The sequence below is a fragment of the Diabrotica undecimpunctata genome, chromosome 2 (genome assembly GCF_040954645.1).
Source record: "Diabrotica undecimpunctata isolate CICGRU chromosome 2, icDiaUnde3, whole genome shotgun sequence".
NCBI classification, from domain to species: Eukaryota; Metazoa; Arthropoda; class Insecta; order Coleoptera; family Chrysomelidae; genus Diabrotica; species Diabrotica undecimpunctata.
In genome coordinates, this window is record NC_092804.1 from 78,904,440 (window position 1) to 78,927,476 (window position 23,037).

Below are 23,037 nucleotides of genomic sequence, written 5' to 3' on the forward strand. Positions count from 1 at the left end.
TACTGTGTTTTATTTTATATATCTGATTTTTTTATATGAGCAAAAATGTTTGTTTCTTCAATTAGCAAAGTTTCATTAATAAAACTTAATTGTGTTTCTCTGCAAAAAGAAACAAAATTTGAAGCTTTTAACTACCTAATATTAAAATAACGTCTCGTTTGGCAGTAATAAAAATGAATAATGACAAGAGTCACAGTCAAACGCTAAATAAGATTCAAGTATTTTGACAGTGTCGTAACAAACTACTAAAACCTAAATTATATAAATTAAAGAAAAGCAAAAAGAGTGTTATGTTTTTCTTTACATATGTATGTTACGGTTAAAACACGAATATAGGAAAATACTAGAATTACCCAGATGGAGTTAGAATTATCCAAACATAGTGGATAAAGCTTGTTTTACTGAGGTGGAAAGGTACTAAACCGAATAGGAAAGATGTCCCTAGTACTGTTGGATTCGATCAGAAGAGGAACACATGGTAGTACATAGCATCCAAAGTCTGGATTATATGCACCGCAGTCGTGATCAGTCGCCTAAACTAAAACCACCCCGGACGAGTTTAATCGGTGAACGAAACGTTGGGATGCCTTGCGCAGTCTGAAAATTCGGGTGAAAAACTAGAAGAAGATTCTTACCTAAAAGCGATAAGAACCACCTAAAATAACATCCAGAGACAGTATTTAAAGATACAAAATATGGGATGATAAAGTGCAGGTGTATGTGGCCTGAGAAGGGGGAATATAAAAATAAAAGCGAGAATGACCCAGACAATGGGTCTATTGAATAAAAATAAGTGTTACCTTAGAAGTAGTAACTTTTAAACAAAAGCTAATACTTATAAGGATAAGATATTACTTATTTATATTTGAATAAAAGTAAGTTTTCTCTGATAAGGTAATACTGGAAAAACATTCTGAAATTTAAGTATATACTTTTAAGTGTTAACTTATGCTTGTAAATGTTTACTTATAAAATTGTCTTGAAAGGTTATTTATATCTGCAAGACAAATTTTAACAAGTTTGTAAACTTCGTTGATATTCTGTGTAGTATATCCACGTCAGTTAAATTTTAGCGCTACAAGTAATCATGTCGTCGTCAAGTGAGGAAGAATTGCCTGTCGAGAGTGGCTGTCAAAGGCTTATATTTGTAAAAATATTGAAAAATCATATGGTCCTTCTGATTAAATCATTGGTTCCGGCAATTGTTAAAAGTAAAGAGAAGGCATGGAACGAAATAAAAGACCAATTTATTAAAGCTTCTGGTGCGAGTATTACTATTGAGAAATTAAAAAAATTCTCAATAACATGAAAACAGATGTCCTCATCTATAGGAACGCTGACAAAACGTCCAAAGAAGAAGAAATTTAAGTAAGATACTGAGGAAACGGAAAGTTTATAAACACAAAAGTTGCAACGACTTGTTCTTCTTGAACAATTAAATGTTGCCAGACTTCAAGCCCAAAGGGAAAAACTTCTCATAAAAAAACTGACAAATGTTATACCATCTTGAATTCCTGAAGAAAGTTTTGGAGCAGAAGTGGATAGTAGTCGCATTATATCAGAACTACGAGAATACATGAATTTGTAATTTCCCAATATGTACTGCAATTTTTTAATGTATATGTAATTTCTAAAGAAGTACTGCAATTATTATAATTTCACATTTTTTTCTTAATTTTGTATTAAATTTGTATTTGTAATATTTGTATTAAAAGTTTCAGTGTATTAAATAACAAAACAATAAACAGACATATATATATATATATATATATATATATATATATATATATATATATATATATATATATATATATATATCCTCTAAAATAACAGCTGAACTGGTAGATGAAAAAGGGGGGTTGAGGTTAATTGGGTATACAGCTGATTAAAAGCCAAGTGTACTCTGTTTAACAATTCATTATATTTCGCCAATTTTCATTGGCATCATCAGATGAGAGCTACAATTATTTAAAACATGGTAAAATACAATTTAATAATAGTTTGTTGTTTATATACTTACTTAATTGAGGTTAATGGCAGTGCGATTTATTTTAATACCATCAAGTAAAAATTTTTTTGTTGGAATAATGTTGATTGTAGTTGATGTTGATTACAAATTAAAATATAGGAAACAAATACAATTTAAATTAAAAATAAAACAGACATAACGTTTAGTTCGGTTTATAGATATATATATATATATATATATATATATATATATATATATATATATATATATATATATATATATATATATATATATATATATATATATATATCTGACACAAAAATTGACAATGACATTTAAGTAAACAAATTAAGAACAAATTAACGCTAGAAAATTACAAAATGAAGTTAAATATTATTGTTAAATATTTTTTCCACTATTAATTGACTTTTTGCGGCTCCTCTTAGACGGATGTTATCTACTTCCGCTTCATTGTCGTGTACATCATGGAGGTCCTGTGGGTTCTCTAGTTCATTTTCGGTAAACTCAAAATCATCCCGTAGATGTTTGCAAATATTATACAAAACAGCACAACAAACAATGATTTTTGTAACTTTTGCAAAGACACTCTTACTTTTGACCCTAACATAGAAAATCTCTGCTTTAGCTGCCCAAATACTCTTTCAATTATCACCCTTTCTCTGGAATGAGTGATATTAATTAATTCCTCGCTTCTGTTTTGAGGGTTTTTGAATGGGCATAATAACCATGGAGCAATTCCATATCCACTGTCTCCAAGAAAGGAACAATTACCTCTAAACCTATGTAAAATTTGATAAATCTACTTTGTTTCCAAATCCTCGAATCGTGAACACTTCCAAGCCACTGAGTGTCCACACTTTTAATCCCTTCATTTGCATCTTTTACTTACTACTTCTACATTTATGTTAGGATATTCTTTTCTAATTAATTCGTCACCAAATTCTGAAGGTTTTTTAATACGAACATGGATACAATCCAGTGCACCAATGACTGTAGGTATTTGGAATCGATTTGCCCATTTTATCCTTGCTTCTTCCATACCTTCCATGTCAGAAGGAAACTTTATTCACTGATGTGATTTCTCAAAAATTCTAACAGCAACATTATCTATGGTTTTACATACCGTCATATGGTGAAAGTCGAAATCTTCAGCAATACCTGGTTGAAATCCAGTATCACTAACGTATCGCAGAAAAATATCCACCCTTTCTCGAGAGCAAAGTGCACCTCGTCTGGTTTCTTCTAGCTGTGACAAAAAATAATCTGATAGAAAGTTATGCTTCTTCTTTACAGGTAGTGTTTGTTTTTACGAACATATATAAAGTCAACCATAATTATAACAAACGAAAAATATTTAGAACCACCTCTCTACTAGTGTAAGTATGCACACTCTACTGGCGTAAGTGTTCATTTGAGATCCCTTAACAAATATTAAGATATTACTTACTAATTGTAGAATAGTCTTCTTTTTATTCAACTAAAAAGAAGTAAGAACTGGAACAATTTATGTATAACCTTATATTTTCAGTAACTACTTGAAAATAAAAGAGATTACTTTTTGGTCCAAGTAAATTCTTTTAAATAAGTTAGTTACTGTTCTTTTATTCAATTACTATTAAGTAAATACTGAAATACTAGGAAGTAAAAGCAAATACTTCTTTTTATTCAATAGACCCATTGGGTTTGCTCAGTTTGCAGTGAACGAAGTCCTTTAATCAGTGGCATATGTAAATCTTGTTTCAAATTCTCTCAATCAGACATGAAGCTAAAAGCAATGTGGAAAACCAAGCTAGGAAAATTAAAGAAATGTCGGCTAGCACATTTCCTGTACGCACTGTTGGCAATCATGTGCATCTGAAAATACCCGATGTAGATAGAGGAAGAGACAAACTTAGAAAGATTTTAATGCCTGTGATTGAAGCAGATGAAGAAGGCATGTATTATTTGAGCAATAAATTATTTTAATATTGCTTTTCAAACCATGGTGTTGTTAGGTAATAATAATGGAACAGTTGAAAAAATGTTCTCGTGAAATAAGTTTACAAAGTGTTATAATAAACATTGACAAAGTTTTATCTGAAAGAAAATCTTTACGCCAAACTGCTAGTAGTCAGTATATGCCTGGTGGTCATGGATATAAAATATGCTATGTTAAATTAAAATGCATTAATATTATTCTGAAGCTAAAATGCATTACAATTAAATGTCGTAAATGAACTGAATGTAACTCAAAATGTCGTTCTAGATTATCCTGTTCAAAAAATAACCAATTCTAATTTGTTTGAAAATGAATATAATTTTTATCGCTGGTAGATCAAGTTTTGAATGCTTAGTTATGTCTTTTGGACAATAATTTTATAGTAGTCTTAATAAAGATAATAAAGCAAATACAATTTAAACGTAAGTAGTATTATTTAAACCAAAGTTTAAAATGTACGGCTTTATCCATTTGAAATTGGATAGATCTAGAATGACCCGGATGATAAATCAAGAAGTTATCAATCTCCTTTGCCTTTTATCCAGCCAATTTGAAGAGTGCGCAAGTTATCCTGGTAAAACTAGTTTTACCCAATTTCAGGGTTTACGCATAACATATATACAACTTTCTTGAGGAAAAATCGCAAATTGCAAATATTGAGCCACCAAAAAAAAAATCGTAATTAGAGCATATTATGCAATGATAATTATTCTTTCGGCTGGAAGGTTATTCACTGCCCCAAAAGAATAAATAATACATAGTCGATCTTGTTTACAATAACTGTTCTCCTTTCTTTCAAACCGAAATTTAAAGCAATTACCATTGGGAATAAGCTACAGTTGAAATTTCAATTTCAACTTCGGCAATCGTTTTCAATTTCGGAAATTCAATAATAAATTAAACAAATTTTGCTTTTTGTAACTTGGTGAAAAATACTTCTAATAATTTAATTTTATCTATAATATTTATATTGACAATTCAGACATATATTATACATTTTAAAGTAAACGACTTTAGATGATATTGCAAATATAGCTGAGTTGCTTTCCTGGAACGACTTTATTGTAAGATAGTTTGAATACTATCCCGACATGGTAAGTAATTGGTCATACATTTAGTTTACTCTTAATAAACACCAAACTCTGAGTTTCTATGTATGTTATTTAAAAAACATAATTGATGTATCATCGACATGTTACTGACTTACTAGTAGTGGGATTTTCCCTTTATTAACTTCGTTTTTTAATATGGGTAACCAAAATCCTACTATATTCTGCCGAGGAATTTGCGACACAATTGGTCTCATTTAGCATAATTAGAGCCGCTTCTTTGATTTTTCCCTTTTTACCATCCGTTTCTTTAAGGACTATATTTAATGGCCTTGATGTTTCACCTAAATAAAACTGATCACATTCTCAAGGTATTTTATAAATACATTTCTTTGTTCTTTCTTGCTCATTGTTAGGTTTAGTTTTTGATAAAAATTTAAAGAAATTACCGTCTAAGACTCGACACCATAAAGTAAGATCGAGTACACGTAGCAGTAGGCGGATGCGCAATGCCAATTTTAGGTCTCTGTTACATAATACCTTGGACATCCTGCTAAAAGCGGCTCTGGCCTGTTTAATTCTGGATCTAATTTCATCAAAAATTTTATCAACTTGCTAAAGTTTGGTACTACTTACATATACAGACGGTTTTATATTCTGTTGTTTACCTACTCATTACCAGTACTTTGGTTTTCTGCATGTTTGCAGATCTTCTTGAGTAGATGCTAGGAGTACTGTGTCGTCCGCATATCGCAAATTATTTATTGATGACCTTACCTTTCACAATTATTCCTTCTTGTTTTTTCAGAAAGCGCATTTCTGAAAATTTTTTCGGAGTAAACGTTGAAAAGTAGGGGCGACAAGAGTCATCCCTGCTGTACTCCTCTTTTAATATTAAGAGCCTGTGATTTCAGATCATCTACTAAAACCGATGTTATTTGATTCCAATACAAATTTGCAATTATGCGAACGTCTCTGTCATCCAAGCCAATGTCTCTTAAAACTTCGTCTATTAGGAGGTTAAATGACGTAGAAAACGATCTCGTAAGAGGATCGTGAGTTTTCTGGAGGATGTATGTATTTACCTCGTTTTTACTTATATGCTCCCTAAATTTCTTATTCTTTTAAGCGCTCCTAAAAATTCTAACATTTGAATCACACACTCTATTGTTATAATTGTAAAAAATAAAACCGAAATATAAAAAAATGTTTTAATCAAATAGTTCCATTGGAATATTTTCTCCCTTTGCTGCTCGTACCAAAAGAGCAGCATCTGATATTGGTCGTGTTACGATTCTCCAAAAATTTTCAGCTGTTTCCATTTTATGAGAGTCTCTATAAGTGTGACAGCTAACCTACAAAAATAAATAATAAATGATGATGATTTCCTCTATAAACAATCTATAAAATAATTCATCTTGAGATCATGTCGTAGCATTTCGACTTCCGTTCTTTATTCAACGTTTTATTGCGGAATATTTACGCAATCAATGTTTACACTGCCATATTGCACTGCAAGATACCAGACGAATGGAGAAACAGCATAATGTTACCAATGTTTAAGAAAGGAGATAAAGAAGACCCCAACAATTATAGAGGTATAAATCTACTGAACACCGCACTTAAGCTTACCAGAAAAGTCCTAACCAACAAAATCAATAAACTAACAACTTTATCAGATGAACAACAAGGATTCAGATCCGGAAGATCCTGCGTAGACGCCGTATTTATACTAAGATAAATCACAGAAAAGGCCATCGAGTACAATAAACCAGCATATCTATGTTTTATAGACCTGACAAAGGTTTTCGATCGCATCCAAGTCGAAGACGTATTATACCTACTGTATAAAAGAAACATACAAATCAATATTATACAAACCATCGAAAACATCTACTTCCATAATCGAATACAGGCAAATGTAAATAGAAAACTAACACAGTGTATACCGGTACAAAGCAGAGTCAGGCAGGGTGACTCTTTAAGCCCACTTCTCTTTAATATAATAATGGACGAAATAATACAAGCAGTACGTAAAGGTCATGGCTACAGAATGGGGAACAAAGAAATCCAAATATTATGTGATGCAGACGACGCCGCATTAATCGCCGAGACAAAAGACGATCTCCAAATATTAACACACATCTTCAATACAATAGCCAAGAAATACAATATAATAATATCAGCAGAAAAAACCAAATGTATGACAATATCTCGATACCCACTACGTAAAATCGGAATTGATGGAAAGATAATAAAGCAGGAAGCAAGGTTTAGATATCTGGGAATAGATATAACTAGTTACGGAGATGTTGAAGAAGAAGTACGACAACAAAGCTTAAAAGCAAGTAAAGCGGCGGGATCTCTTAATGACACAATCTGGAAGAACAAACACCTACGGCAAGACACAAAAACAGACGAGACGACTACTAGAAACAACAGAGATGAAAATACTCCGACGATTATCAGGTAAAAGTCCCAAAAGATGGTGCGACAATTTAAACAATTTAGGAGGCTAATATTGAAGAAGAAACAGGCTTTAAAGCCTACATACAAGAAGGAAGAAGAAGAAGAAGACTTCACTCACAAGAGAAAGCAGTTGTGGCTATGTAATTATTTAATAATGCTGAGGACAATATGCTTACCTGGATTTCTGGCCCATAAAATGTAGGCATCATTTGATTAGGTTCTACAGACAGATTCCTTCCTGATGCAGTATGTTGTATTATAACTCTTGTGTCAGGTTTAAAAGTTGTACCAACTGTTTTATTTCGCTGTTGAGGATTCCAGTGGTAAAATTTAAACCTTAAATTTAAGTGATATCTGCATAAATTTTTTAAAATATTAATCAAACGTAAAGTTATAGCTTAAATCCTATATTTTATAATAAAAATATAAATTACAGTCATGGTTTCAATAAATGTTTTGGGAGTACCTAACTCAAGGAATCAGTTGTTCTAAACATATTTTTTTTCCTTTACAATATTCTTTGCCTGTGGAATTTATGTTTGGCTTGAAATTTGACTACGTCGAAATTTCAGCTTCCTCTGTAGTCATTTTCAGAATTTAAATTTAATCTGGGACTCAGTTTCTTGTGTTCCCATTTTACACCAAGTTTTGCACCAAGCTTGTAATACTTTTCATCCAGTTTCGGGACAGGACATTATATTATTTTATTTATAAAAGTATTATACTTTTCTTTCAGGCCAATCAACAATGGCCAATCTGTATTTACTCTGTACATATTAAACCATACGAGAACAAAAAAAATATTAGGTTGGGCAATCTAAAACTCACTTCACCTTAAAATGACCGAATTAGGTATTGCTTGTTTTTGCCGGATATTCATGAGTTTAACGTGGTTCAAATAGATAATAGTACTCTCATTAATTGTTCTGTCATATGTTACATTATACTTTATTTATTTCTAGCATATCCATGATAGATCTGGCTGTGTTACCGCATTAATATTTTTTTTCTGTTTATCATTCATTCCATTATTACTAAGAGTATATTAAGAATTAATTTTGACCGATTTTCCTCTGACCTATAATTTCCATCTTTAGATTAGGACTAGAGTATTTGTTTAGGTACGCGTGTCTTGAGTATTCCTTTACCTCCAAAACTAATAGGCGAGGAAACGAAGCACTCAACCTACCAATTTTCCTCAGCAAGATGAATCGCTGTGAAACTTTTTACATTCGATTCGGGAAAGTGTCAGGAAAGTTTGTAAACAAAATTCATGGTGGTAAAATGCAAATTGCATTTTTTGCATAAGAATATTTCTAAAAGGCATAAAAAATAAAAACTAAAAAAATATCTGCAGGAATATGTTGTTTAATTTTATTAGTCGGTGGTTTTCGAGGTTGCTGAATACGAATATGATAACGATGATGATCCTCGAGCTACCTGCTGCCAAGGGTGGACCTCGTCTCCTGGAGTTTTATGTTATTTTCATCCCAAATCAGTCGAAAGTCATTACTTGGAGGGTTTTCATGATCACTGAATACGAATATTATGACGGCGATTATCCTCGAGCTACCTGTGCCCTCGTCTTTGAAAGTTTTATGTTTAGTTTCATACAAAATCAGTCAAAAGTAATTACTCGGGGGATTTCGAGGTAAGTGAATACGAATATTAAGACAGCAAAGAATTTTGAGCTACCTGGAGACCATTACTGGGTCTCCTGGAGTTTTATGTTATTTTTATTCGAAATTAGTCAAAAATCATTACTCGGGGTTGCTAATCACGAATATTACGACGGCGATGATCACCAAGGTATCTTGTGGCCAGCATATATGACCATCGTCGTCATAATATTCGTGTTCAACGACCTCAAAACAGTAACCCCAGTAATGGCTTTTGACTGATTTGATAAATAACAAAACTCCAGGAAACGAGGTCCGCACTGGGCACCAGGTAGCTCGAGCACCATCGTCGTTATCATATTAAACTCATTCCTGTCGATATATTCTAACTTGCAAATTTTTCATTTTCTATGTACATTCTAAATGCCTTTTCCTTATGCACAAAATGCAATTTTCATTTTACCACCATGGTTTTTGTTCACAAACGTTCCTGACACTCTCCCGAATCGTATGCAAAAAGTAGCACAGTGATTCAAGTCGCCTATAATTGCAACTATGATTGAGGTCAACTGACCCTAACATTTTTGTTATTTCAAACCGTTCACTAACGAATCTAGATGCTTCGGTGATAATGCAGATTTATCGTTTTTACTCTGTTGTACAACTATATCAATAAAAAAATGTTTTAAAGCGTACTCTTTGCCTCTTACATGACAATAAATATTTCTCACTAATAATAATTAATTATTCGCTAATTAAAATATCGTCATTTGATTCTTTTTATATTGTTAGATACTATCAGGATATGATAAATAACAAAAATAAAAGCAGTACCTGCAATAAATATCTGGACATTCCGATAATCTTACTGAGAGATGTCGACCAAAGGTATCCACTGTGAAATTTTCACATTGTAAATAAAGAGGTGGACCAGAACTCTCACAAATTTGAATAAAGACATCTTGACCGTAAACCACTTGCTGACCTTCTTTATTTGATTTCGTTCCCATGATCCTTTAATGAGTGTTATTTACGAATTCCTCTTTTTGTACAAATGTCACATATACTTACTTAAACGTATTTCGGATGCAAGGCTGTTTTTGCTGAGAAGCAGATAACCCGCATCCATGTTTGAAGTGTTGTACATAATCTATGTCTCGCTCGTTGATTACTCCTAATAAGAATTAAAAATTATTCCCTTAAATATTATAAACAAATCTTTGTAATGTATTACATGTAGAATTGTTCGTCTTCGTATGTTGAAATGTGGCTATAAAGATTTTTAGTCGAAATTTGATCATAGATAAATATCTGTCACCAACACTTAGGTAATAAATAGCCCTAATTATTAAACATAATTATACTGGATTTAGAAATGCATAATGGCACAGTTTTTTATGGCAGAAGATTACATCGATCTTTATACAGGACTTTTCAAAGGAGAATAAATATAAATATCGATACATAAAATGCAAATAAGCTGTGTCATAAGTCGATTTGGATATACATGATAGCAAAGTTTTTATCGTCGAAAGTTACAACAATCTTTATATAAAACTATTCAGGGCAGAAAAATTATAAAATATCGATACTTTCTTGTCCAATGTATCCATCTTGTATCGCAATGCCATAAAAAGGCGGAAGAATCAGTGGTTTGGTCAACGGCATAAGAATATAGAAGGCAACGAGAAACCACTATATTAAAGATCTATATGGATATCTCTAGTACAATCATAATGGCTATACAACACAACATAAACCCGCTTACTACTAGAGACAACGGAAAAACTTGTTACTTGTTAACAAAAGATATCGAAATAGTTTCAATAGTGTTAAAACCAACCCACGCGATGATATTCAATCTGACCACAATCCTCTAGTGGGCGTGTATAGAACCAAGTTAAAGAAAACACACGGAAAAACTGTAAAAAAACATGACATGAGAAAACTTAAATGTAATGAATTAAAAGAAATAGTCAGAAAAACAATAAATACAAAATTCAAAGAAATCGATAATACAACGCACAAAACAAAGCACATAAGAGAAGATAGAATCCCGTAATAAAACGATAGACGACATTAAAGACAATTTTATGAAGAACAAAGAAGGTAAGAATAGGACATGGATGACGAGAGAAATTCTGGAGCTGATGGAATAAAGAAGGAAAAACAAGAACAATAACTCTATGTATAAAACATTACAACGAAATCTACAGAGAAAGGTTGGAGAAGCCAAACAGAAAAAACTGTAGAAAAAAGCCAAGAAATCGAAATTCTACAAAGTAAATACGACGACTTTAATGTGCATAAAAAGGTAAGAGAAATTACAGGCAAATGTAAAAACAGAAGAGTAAGTAAACTTCTTAATGACAACGGAGAGGTAATCGTGGACAAAGAGAGTATTGATAATATCTGGAAAAATTGCATACGAAATTTATTTTTTGATGAAAGGGAGAACCAGTCCCCAATACCTACGGAAACATGAACACCTATACTAGTGGCAGAAATAAGAGCAGCCATAATATCACTAAACGAAGGGAGAGCTCTAGGACCAGACGGAGTACAGTCTGAATTTCTTAAACTTCTTGATGATGAATCTTTAAGAATACTATGTAAAATCTTCAATAATATCTACGACACAGGCAATATTCCAAAAGATTGGCTAGTTTCAGAATTTATTACGTTACCAAAGAAACAGAGAGCGAAAAAGTGCGGAGAATATAGGCTAATAAGTCTAATGAGCCATACACTAAAACTTTTTCTTAATATTATACATCGCAGAATATACAAGCTATGCAAAGAGATAATACAAGACACACAGTTTGGATTCATGAAATGCGTAGGTACGAGAGATGCACTGTTTAGTGTACAGGTATTATTCTAAAGATGCAGAGATATGATTTGCGATATCTACACCTGTTTTGTGGACTATCAAAAAGCATTTGACACAATTCAACAAAGAAAAATGATGGATTTTCTAACAAAAGCCCAAATAGATGATAAAGACCAGCGTATAATACAAAATTTATACTGGAACCAATCAGCCACAATAAGAACAAATCTTGGAGATGAACTGACGGAAGCGATCCAGATTCTGCGAGGCGTTAGACAAGAATGTGTACTTTCACCTATATTATTCAAAGGAAATATTTAGTGAAGCGTTGGAAAATTGCGAACATGGAATCCTTTTAAATGGAGAACGCCTAAACAACATCCGCTATGCAGATGACACTGTTATTTTTGCAGACAGTTTAAACAGTTTACAGCAACTAAAAAACAAAGCAAATGAAGTAAGTAAATTTATCGAAAACTAAATTTATGGCCATCAGCAAAAATAAAATTAGAAAAATCCAACTGCTTATCAATAATACACCAGTGGACTGAGTAAAACAGTTTACCTATCTTTGAACAATAGTAAACGAACAAAGGGATCACTCACAAGAAGTAAAATGTAAAATAGAGGAGGCTAGGAGTGCATTCAACAACATGGCCAAACTCTTTACAAGCCACAACCTAAATCTGTAGATAAAAGTAAGGCTTCTACGATGTTGTATCTTCTCGATATTGAAATACTACGGAGTTAAATCCTGGACATTCATTGGTGAGCTATGGAGAAAAAACTTGAACCCTTCGAGATGTGGTTATACAGAAGAATCCTAAGGATATCATGGACGGACAAAGAAAACCAATAAGACTGTACTACGAAGAATGGGGAAAGAAAGAGAAGTGATGTATACGAATAAAAGGAGAAAGTTAGAATAGCTCGGACACATAATGAGAAACGGCACTAAATAAAGATTACTGAAAATACTCCTTCAAGGCAAAGTATTCGGAAAGCGAGGAATTGGGAGAAGAAGAATATCATGGTAAAAACCTGAGGAAATGGTTCTCCACAACAACAACTAATCTATTTAAAGCATCAGTTAATAATATAATTCTAGCCAGAATGATCGCCAATATTCGAAAAGAATAGGCACCAAAAGAAGAAGATACTTTCTTGTCTCACTTATATAGAAAAATTAATCAATAAAGCATAAAATGCAAATAAGCTTTGTCATAAAAACTTTGCAAAAAATAAAATAATTTGCAAACGGAATGTAATACAATACCACATATAAAATACACATACACATTTATATTGACTGATACACTGATACGTATGGGTGTGACTTAATAGTGGACATTCCACATTGAGTTTAAAAATAATTGTGGTTAAATGGTATATTATGATTTATAAAATTATCTAATATAGTAAAAGTACTTACAAAATACACACCTAGTATTCCGTATAAAGTACATGCCACATAGTGGATGAATACTCATAGATACTTTAAATTAAAAGATTGCAGCATGATGAATACTATTCTGCAATTAAATATTGTATTTATATAGGATTAAGACACACTTAATTGTAATAATTACATTTTACATTTGCAATTATTACGAAAAATCAATAGCTTCCTCATGATTCCTACAAATTTCTTCGTTTGAACCAGGAGGAATATAAATTCTTTTGTTGATTTTAGGTTTATTAAAATTTATTAGTAGGTACAGAGAATTGTTCTAAATGATTAAACTGAAAGTTAATTTTTTCTACAGATAACTGACTCCTAATTGCTATCAAAATTATACTTCCACAAGATTTACCTGAAATATCAGTTTCTCCATCGAATCTAAAAATGTCATACCCTAACAAGCGCAATACCTTATCTTTATAATCATAAGTAGAAGTTTATGAATAATATACTTACAGCATATTTTGACAGTCTTACTATGCCATATTTTTAAGTTAACAGAATTAAGAAATGGTAATTACAAATAGAAACGAAAATTATATCAACTATTTAGCTTTTTACGATTAATAAATAAATACATTACTAACGAACCTGATAAATATAAACCAGATGAGTCTTTGGTAACGACATCACAAGCTCGCAATTGATAATTTTGTCCATATAACACAAAAGGCGACTCAATAGCCAATACTGTCGCTTTTAATACATTTCGAAACATCTTTTTTGTTTTTTGAATTAATAATTGACAATTATCTCTTTTGTAAGCAGTTATTCGCATTTTCTCATCTCTTAATGCCATTTCTTCATCCCACATGCCTAAAATTTTTAAAATAATAATATCTTAAAAATAGTTCATATTGTTCAAAAGATAATTTCTTGTAATATTTTTGTAAGTACTATAGATTGGGAATTACCACAGTATAAAATATTATGTAACACATCGCTCACTGGATGCAATAATGGCACATCTAATAAATTAGATTTTGTGGGAAATTAAAGTTTTGTAATTTAAAAATAGTAAATTGAGATTTTCGTGAATATTTTTATGTCAGTTGTAAATATTTTTCTCATATCTTGTTATTTATAAAAAATTACATATAAAATGATAAAAAATTATTTTTTTTGTTTTTATTTTTAAGAAAAAAATTTAAATTATTGAAAATGTGCCATTATTGCCATTTATATTTTCTTTAAAATAGTTATTAAAATAAGTAACAAATTGAAGACGAAGAATATAAAAATAAATAAAAAATGCTTTTATTGGGATTTTTATTCGACAAAATATTATAAAATATTAATTGTTTCTGTAATAATACACTATTTCTAGAAAAATGAAAAGAAACAAACTCTAACAATAAAAAACCTAAATATTTTGAAAAAAAAATGACTGCATAAGTTTCTATTAGTATAGTAAATAAAAAACAAAAAGCTACAACTATAGCCATAAAAGAAAAATACTACCTAAAAATATTTTTGTATAACAACTAAATCAACGCTTTAAAATATGTTTTTAACTTATTTTAAACACACTGTTACAGCTTTTAATTGTGCGACAATACATTAAAATTATAGTTTGCAAAAAAGGTAATAAAACAAACACAATATAAAAATAGTGCATTCTTGTTCTGTTTAAATAGGAAAAATCTCAACACAACAACGCAAAGTTTGTTGCGATTGATTATTATTCTTTACAGGGTTTGAGACTGTTGTAAAAATGTGCATGGCACTTTTTAATAGCATTGGTCCGCAATAATTCGATTAGGTCTTCATATTTTCTTTTGGGTATCTCTAGAGGCGCTTTGTAAGCACATTCTAATTTTATGTTTCTAAAATTCAGAGAGGCAGTGTTGTTTGTTTGCACATTTTTTCTTGGTTTAATACTAACAGCTCTATATTCAGACTGACCGAATGATGTCTTATAGTAAAATTGATCCAAATTATCTCTTTCAACTTTAAACACGCATGCCTCACTAAACTTCACAGTATCATTTAAAGAGTCTTTAGTAAAATTAAAGGAGGTTTGCAAAGTTAAATTTTTTATATCAAAAAAGTCATCGTAACTCATTTCCACTACTTTAAAGGGTTCTCCGGTTTTCCTTGCCGTTTGCACTAATGTTACGTACTGATCTGGTGTTGAAATTGGCCCTGATCTAAGACTCCTTTTTATATTTTTTTCTATGAGGGAGTGGACATTGTCTCCCTCATTTTAAGTATGTCCAGAAACCAGGTACTTATGAGTAATTGATTTTATTTTACTGTAATTGGCTAATGCATAAAAGTAAGCTGCTAGTACAAATTTGTTTTTCTGCTGTCCCGAACAATTGTCTGAATAAAATACAATTTCCAAATTATTTCCCTCGTATTCTTCGGATTTTCGTTGCAGATATTTTAAGAGACATGACCCTATTTCATTAGGTCCACGTTTTCCCTGTCCCTCATGCCACATAAAACAATAACCCGAGCCCTGCCCTTTACTCGCCAGGTCGCAAACTGTAAAATTGTATATAGAAAGTTTGGACTTATAATAAAACGTGGACACATCACCTTTTGGAATTGGTAATGTAGCTTCTAAGTCAAAACAAGCAACCTTATAAGATTCAGATATTTTATCCTTGTCCGCTTGCTTCTCTGCCCTGCTTAATTTTTTTTCGTGTTGGTGTGATAAGTAGTCAATTTCCATCGCTTTCTTTTCTTCTTCATCCGCATTTTCAAAAGCAACGCACTTTTGGCATTGGTCCTTCTTAGGAACAAAGAATGCCAAGTTGTATTCATAATTAAATACATGCCTGTATGTACTTAGACTCGCAAATTGTTTGTTCTCGGCTAGGCACAAATTCTTATAGTCTCGGTATAAATCTGTAATCGTTTTTCCTCCTTCAATATACTGTTTTTCAGAATGTGCTCTTGTATAGTGACTTTCGATCTTCGAAATTGATTCAATATGGGCACGAATATCAATTTTGGCGCCAGACTTATTTTTTTGCTTTCCATGTCTTCCTCTTTTTTCTTCGAAACTGCCTTCTATTCTTCCACTTATTACACTTCTAATGCAACGGCTTGTTACTCCCAAAGTAGATACAAAAAATATCTTACATACTCGAATTTTATGATTATTTTTTAGAAAATAGAATGCATTGTTATTTGTTCGTTTTTTTATTTAAGCTGGTCTCAGTTTTCATAACTTCTTGCCTGAGTGTCGAAATAAATGCTCTATGCTTCTCGATATTGCTCAAATCCCAGTATTCGCTATATAGCTGTTCTCTTTCTTCCATAGAAAATTTAGTCGCACACTTAAATCTGCAATGTTCTCCACATGGTGGTTTAATTTCTATGGCCGCTATTTGTTGACCTTTATTAAGTGTCTTATATGGCTTGCCGCTATTTCTTAAAGTTTTGGCTTGGTTTCTCTTCCAATTTTCAGGCATTCTTTTTCTCTTCCTACTTTTCTTCTTCGCCTCAGGTTCTTCTTCCACATTTTTTTCTTTTAAAACTCCTATTGGTACATTTTCGTCGCTGTTTGAAGATGTGTTTGTGTCGTCTTCATAGTTTGGATCTGCAATAGAGTCATCTGAAAAACCGGCACCTTCATCTTCTTCCAAAGGGGTGTTTTCATTTACCAAAGAAAAAATTGGGTTTTCTATTGAATTTTCTTTTTTAGATGTGTGCAAATCTTTTATACCTTCAACTTCTTCTAACAAAATATTTTCTATTTCCATTATTACAGCAGTTTGTAACTGAACATCGCTAGTTTTTTCAAATGACTTGTTTTCTAATGTTTCAACGTGGAGGGTCTCTTGTTCAAATTCAATAGCACTCTCACAAGAATTTTTATTTTTATTCTCGACATTACTTGGCTCTGAAACGAGTGGTGCAATCTTCCAAATATTTTTATCGTCGGCATCGACAGATCTCAATAATTTGATACCTACAGCGTTTAACAGTTTTGCACCTCTTGAATAAGAATCCATCTTTGATGTATTAACTAAAAAAAAATACTGATGCAACCTTACAAAATTCAAAAAACAAACTTGTTTATTCATTCAGCAAATTCCCAACTATGTATAAACATAACAAAGGCACGTGTTGGTATGTATTCGCTTTCTGTAATATTTGTCAAGAGACTATTAACTATGATTTATCGCCTTAAACGAGACTGTCTCACTTTACAGGTCCAAACTTTTCAGTTTGAATAAATTCAAATTGTAGCATATTGGTGTGTTATACATACATAGTTACTGTTATTTACTGGGTCATGTTATTTTTTATAAGTTTTATAGTGTGTAGTGAACTTCTAGTATCCAAAAACAAAATATTCATTAAAAGTAAACATACCTTGCGGTTATCACTAAAATAAGAGAAGCATTTTACTTTATTGGTGTTTAAAAAAGTACGACCCTGTTTGGCTTTGAGGTGGGATTTTGTTTACAGTAGGAAATAAGATATTATGCAAAATGAATGTATTAAATAGTAATTACTAAAACAAAGTTACTAAAATTTTGCTAAAAGTTATTTAAAATTCATTGTCAATAGTGGCACAATTTATAAATTTCTACTTTGTAAACAGTAAGTCTCTAAAAATATTAGCATTAATGGCACAATTATTGAAGATGCTTCACAAATAAATCTTTATTAATATAAATATACACATGCAATAGCAGCACTTTTAAAAGTGCCATTATTGTCACAATAAAATTATGATAATTGTTAAAACTTACCCAACTAAATCAATATGCCACTATTGCACGCTCTCACCTTGTGCACTTGTAGAGGGTTGTCGAAGTACTAAACTGTTGAGCCGGTGTTGCTCCTCAGATGTGGCAAAAATGCGCGAAAGTCAATAACGTCATTTGCGCTATCTACCGGGGAATGAGAGAGCTATGTATATGCCAGTATTTTTAGAAGGTAGAGCTTCAAAAGCTAGGTATTTTAAGTATTAAAACTCAAAAGAGCAAAAATTTAAGATGTGCCACTATTGCATCCAGTGAGCGACATGTAATTACATACTATATTTGACATTTCGTCCGGCTTATTGGAAAACGTTTGTTAAATAAAAATTTTAAATTTAACCTTACTACGTTGTTTTTATGGAGAAAACACAATTCTTCTAATAATTTAATTTGATTTTCATCACTTCTAACAACAATTTGGTGATGTTATATATCCATTGCAAAGTAGTAAAAAACTTTTTGTCGTTATTTTTAAGTTGCATTTTTGGGAAGATTATTTGAGGATATTTTTCATCTGATTACATCAAATCCAGCCTAATCTAAGAATCCTTCTGGGAGTGTTTTTTTGTTTATTAACTTGCTAATTCTTACTTTAGTTTAATTTATTTTTAGTTAATAAAAAATAAACATATAATATCACTTATCTATGATTATTAGGTAGCAAGTAGACTGTACTAACTGAATGAACTACGTCACAATGATTCACCATACTAGCTGGAGTGGTAGGAATATCTCGAGACAATTTGTACAATACAAGAAATAGTTCGAAAAGCATATTATATATATATATATATATATATATATATATATATATATATATATATATATATATATATAAATGTACATATTCTATGGAAGGAAGTTTTTAATCCGAATCGATCATGCCGCCCTTAAGTGGTTAATGCAGTTTAAGAATCTAGAAGGTCAGATAGCGAGATGGATCGAACGACTCCAAGAATACGATTTCAAGATTGAGCACCGGGCCGGAGTTAGCCACACAAACGCTGATTCTCTTTCCAGAAGGCCATGCCTAGCAGAGTGTTCCCACTGCAATAAAACGGAATCCAAGGAAGCAGCAGTGCTAAGGATAACGACAGTCAACGACGACTGGACGCCTACTAAGATAAGGGAAGAACAAGAGATAGATCCAGTTGTACAGAAAATTCGAAAATGCAAAGAGGAAAACCGTCGACCACCTTGGCAAGAAATATCAAGCCTAAGCTCAGTAGTAAAGACGTATTGGGCCCAGTGGGACTCATTTATCATGGAAGATGGCTTGCTCAAACGAGTACTGGAAAATGATGACGGTTCAGAGAAGAGAAGACAGTTGGTGATCCCAAAGAGCAGAATAGCCTAAGTATTTCGTCAGTTACACGACAGTCTATCATGAGGGCATTTCGGTGTAAAGAAAACACTATAGCGAATTCGGGAACGGTTTTATTGGATGAACAGTTCCGACGACGTAAAGGACTGGTGTAAGAAATGTACTATTTGTGCTACGAGTAACAGGCTTTACCGAAAAAGGAGAGCTCCTATGAGACAATATAATGTTGGAAGCCCGTTTGAAAGAATAGCTTTGGACATTGCTGGCCCATTTCCAGAAAGTGGAAATGGAGGCAAGTACATGTTAGTAGTAATGGATTACTTCACTAAGTGGGTCGTGATTTATGCACTTCCAGACCAGAAGGCCGCCACCATTGCAGATAAGTTAATCAAAGAATATATCAGCTGATTTGGAGTTCCTTTGGAGATCCATAGTGTCCAAGGAAGGAACTTCGAAAGCGATCTATTCCAAGGAATATGTGATAGACTAGGCATGAAGAAAACAAGAACTACAGCATACCATCCGCAATCTGATGGTATGGTAGAACGGATGAACAAGACAGTTGGCAAGTATTTGACACAGATGGTGTCCGATCATCAGCGAGACTGGGAGCAATATCTTCCGTTCTTCACAATGGCGTACAGATCTGCTGTTAACGAATCAACAGGCCAGACCCCAGCCAGAGTCATATTCGGACGCGAGATGCGACTACCTTGTGATCTGGAGTTTGGGTGTCGACCTGGAGAAGATGTAGCAGGTGAAGATTATGTGATCGAATTACGAAGAAGAATGGACGATGTACACAAGTTGGTCCATTCCCATCTTCAGATCGCTAGCGACCGAATGAAGAAATGGTACGATACGCAAGCCGAAAAGGGGTACTTTAAGAAGAACGACAAAGTCTGGCTCTATAATCCCAAGAAGCGAAAAGGTTGTTCTCCCAAGTTGCAGCAGTTTTGGGAAGGTCTATACTTCATTATGGAGAAGATCAACGATGTCATCTACCGAATAAGCCAGATTCCGAGGGGAAAGCCATGATAGCACACCATAACCGGCTGGCGTCTTTCGAAGGTGACCACGACGTAGATGAAGAAGTGGAAGTACACCAAGTCCAAGATGTGTCTGACCTCACGTTTGAGAAATTCATGGGGGCCTATGGAGGTACCGGTAAAGCAAGACATGGTGTTACCACTTAAGAAAACCAAGATCTACTCGTACTTCCCGATGACTACTCACTGGACCTTACCATCCCGGCCAGTATCAAAGACGCACCAGGGTTGGCATCCGTCTTTCGAAGGAAGTTCGGTCGAGTTGCAGAACTTCAATGTGACGTGCTAACTCCCGGGAAAGCCTTGAAACTCCAAGATGCATCACCTTTTCTACTTGGTAACAAAAGACACTGCCCGTGACCAACCTACCTACCGAGATGTATGGGAAGCCTTACTTCAGTTGAGAGAGCACGTACTAGAGTCCGACGTGCAAAAGTTAGCCATGCCAAAGTTGGAGTGCCGCCAATTACATTGCAGGACTATCCGAAGTATGGAGGAGATTTTTAAAGACACCGAAGCCCAGGTGTTAGTCTGTTGCAATCCGCATAGTTATTGGTGCGAAGGGAAAACCGTCCCTTATCATTGTTTTACAATGTGAGTCATACCGGGTCGTCGCTTATACCTATTATTGGAACTTTCGAGATGAGGGTCGAATAATACACCAGCGTTCTGATCGAAGCCGGCAGAAATTTATAGGCAAACAAAGCAGTTTGAATAAATAAATGTGTGTAAATAAATTCATAAAGTGTAGAACATTTTATAATAAATAAAGTCAATAAACTAAATTTATAAATACCGTTCAATATATATATTTCGTGGAGGAATTCTGAATTAAGTAGGGGCTCTTCTCTACTTTGCGTAAGACAGACGAGCGGGGAGTCCTCAACCCCGACACGGCATGTCTCACTGGCTGATAGGGAAATGTAGGATAGGTATGAATAAGGTCTTACCAAATAAGTACCCGTGGCCCAATTGAGGACATCGCATAGCGCAGCAGCTATATCATTACTGAATCAAGGCTACAGTGGAATAATTTCTGCTGTTGGCTTGATAACAGACACTCACAGGCAGACAAGGGAAACCAGCTGATTATCTTTCCGAGAGTACACTTCAAATGAGTGAATAGCGTAACGCAAAAAGTAGAGATGCCATGCAATCCGGGTAGCAAACGGCGCTGTCCTGATTCCGGGCCAAGCAGTGTGAAAAGGGTTACCGAACACGAGGGTATGAGCAACCAGGCCGCTCATGGTAAATGGGCGACTGGAACAGAAAAAAAACAAACAAACACAGAAGCTTCAAAGAAGAAATCTGTACCATAGCTGGAAATCTGTATAGCAATCTGTACAGTCATCGCACAAGAGTAGGAAGATCTGCAATTCATGACAAATCGATTAATACAGGAATACGAGTGATGGGTACTAAATGTTAACTCAACAAAAACGAAATACATATGCATAGGAGTTAAAAACGATGAACTAAACTTAGCAGATGGAAATTTAATTTCGTCATATTCCTTATAATAATAAGCGCACTAAACTCACTACTCTGGTCAAAAACCATCTCTAAACAAAACAAAAACAGCTATATAACGGCATTTTTAAAAGCGCTTTTTGGATGTAAAGCCTGGCAACTCACTAAGAGAACGGAACAAAAACTTCTTGTTCTGGAAATAGATTTTTGGCGCAGATTAGCAGGTATATCCAGAATGAGCATGTAAAAAATGTAAGAATGAGATACTTCATGGACACAATAACCACCATCACAGAAGAAATATAACAAAAACAGCTGATTTGGTACACCCATGTATAGATGTACCAGGAGACTGGGCCGATAGACGTGAATGAATACTGGGAACCGAAAGGCACAGGAAGCTATAAACCGGACATTACATTACACAATTCACATTAGGATGTAAGACAAAATAGTAAATAAGAAAGTATCTTAAAAATATCTTAATTGGAAAATTTTACAGTATATTTCCAGTTTCCAATATCAACTAAATTCTTGCAAAATATCCATAATTAAACAATACAAAAATTAAATAAAACTATATTATGAGAAAAGTACTTACCTATATGTACCGGCAACGAATAAATAATTCTATTCTGGAACATATTTCCATCATTTTCATAACTTTTTGATGATACTTTTTTATCACAATTACACTTCATGGTAGAGTTTGTAATTCAATTTACTGATATCAAAGACCAAATTATTATTTTATAGTGTCTCGTATGACAGAAAATACCGTGTAATTAAATGACAAGAGAAGACGCGATAGATAAAAATAATAAATAATATTCTGTATTTCAACATTAGTATAATTGACTTACACTATGTCAGCTTAAGGTGAATAAAAATTGGTTTTTTTAGATAGAAGTATCAAGGGAATGAGGTCGATCATTAAACTAAAATCCTAGTTTAAATAATATTGTAATAAACATTTGGAATAATTCCCTTCGCTAAACCTATTGATGCACTTTCAACATTAGCCACGTGATACGTTTGTTGGATTTCTATAGGCAGGTTTGAATATA

At 33.0% G+C, this 23,037-nt stretch overlaps 1 protein-coding gene across 1 annotated transcript; it reads right to left on the reverse strand.

The window, feature by feature from the left end:
- Positions 1–6,214: 6,214 nt before the first annotated feature.
- On the reverse strand, positions 6,215–22,805 carry LOC140433353 (cilia- and flagella-associated protein 161-like). The gene is made up of 6 exons (XM_072521378.1): positions 22,572–22,805; positions 13,992–14,216; positions 10,177–10,279; positions 9,940–10,119; positions 7,663–7,822; positions 6,215–6,372 (listed from the first exon to the last, which is right to left on the reverse strand). Exons 1-6 carry the CDS (start codon positions 22,669–22,671, stop codon positions 6,229–6,231), a joined length of 912 nt encoding a protein of 303 aa, XP_072377479.1. The 5' UTR covers positions 22,672–22,805; the 3' UTR covers positions 6,215–6,228.
- Positions 22,806–23,037: the final 232 nt, after the last annotated feature.

Bases quoted from the DNA above. Each gene is read 5' to 3' on its own strand.
- LOC140433353 (XM_072521378.1), bottom strand. From the start codon at position 22,671: ATGAAGTGTAATTGTGATAAAAAAGTATCATCAAAAAGTTATGAAAAT. The intron at 7,823-9,939 runs GTACTGCTTTTA...CTTAAATTTAAG, and splicing joins TGTCCAGATATTTATTGCAG to GTTTAAATTTTACCACTGGA. The intron at 6,373-7,662 runs GTAAGCATATTG...TTATTTTTGTAG, and splicing joins TTTATGGGCCAGAAATCCAG to GTTAGCTGTCACACTTATAG.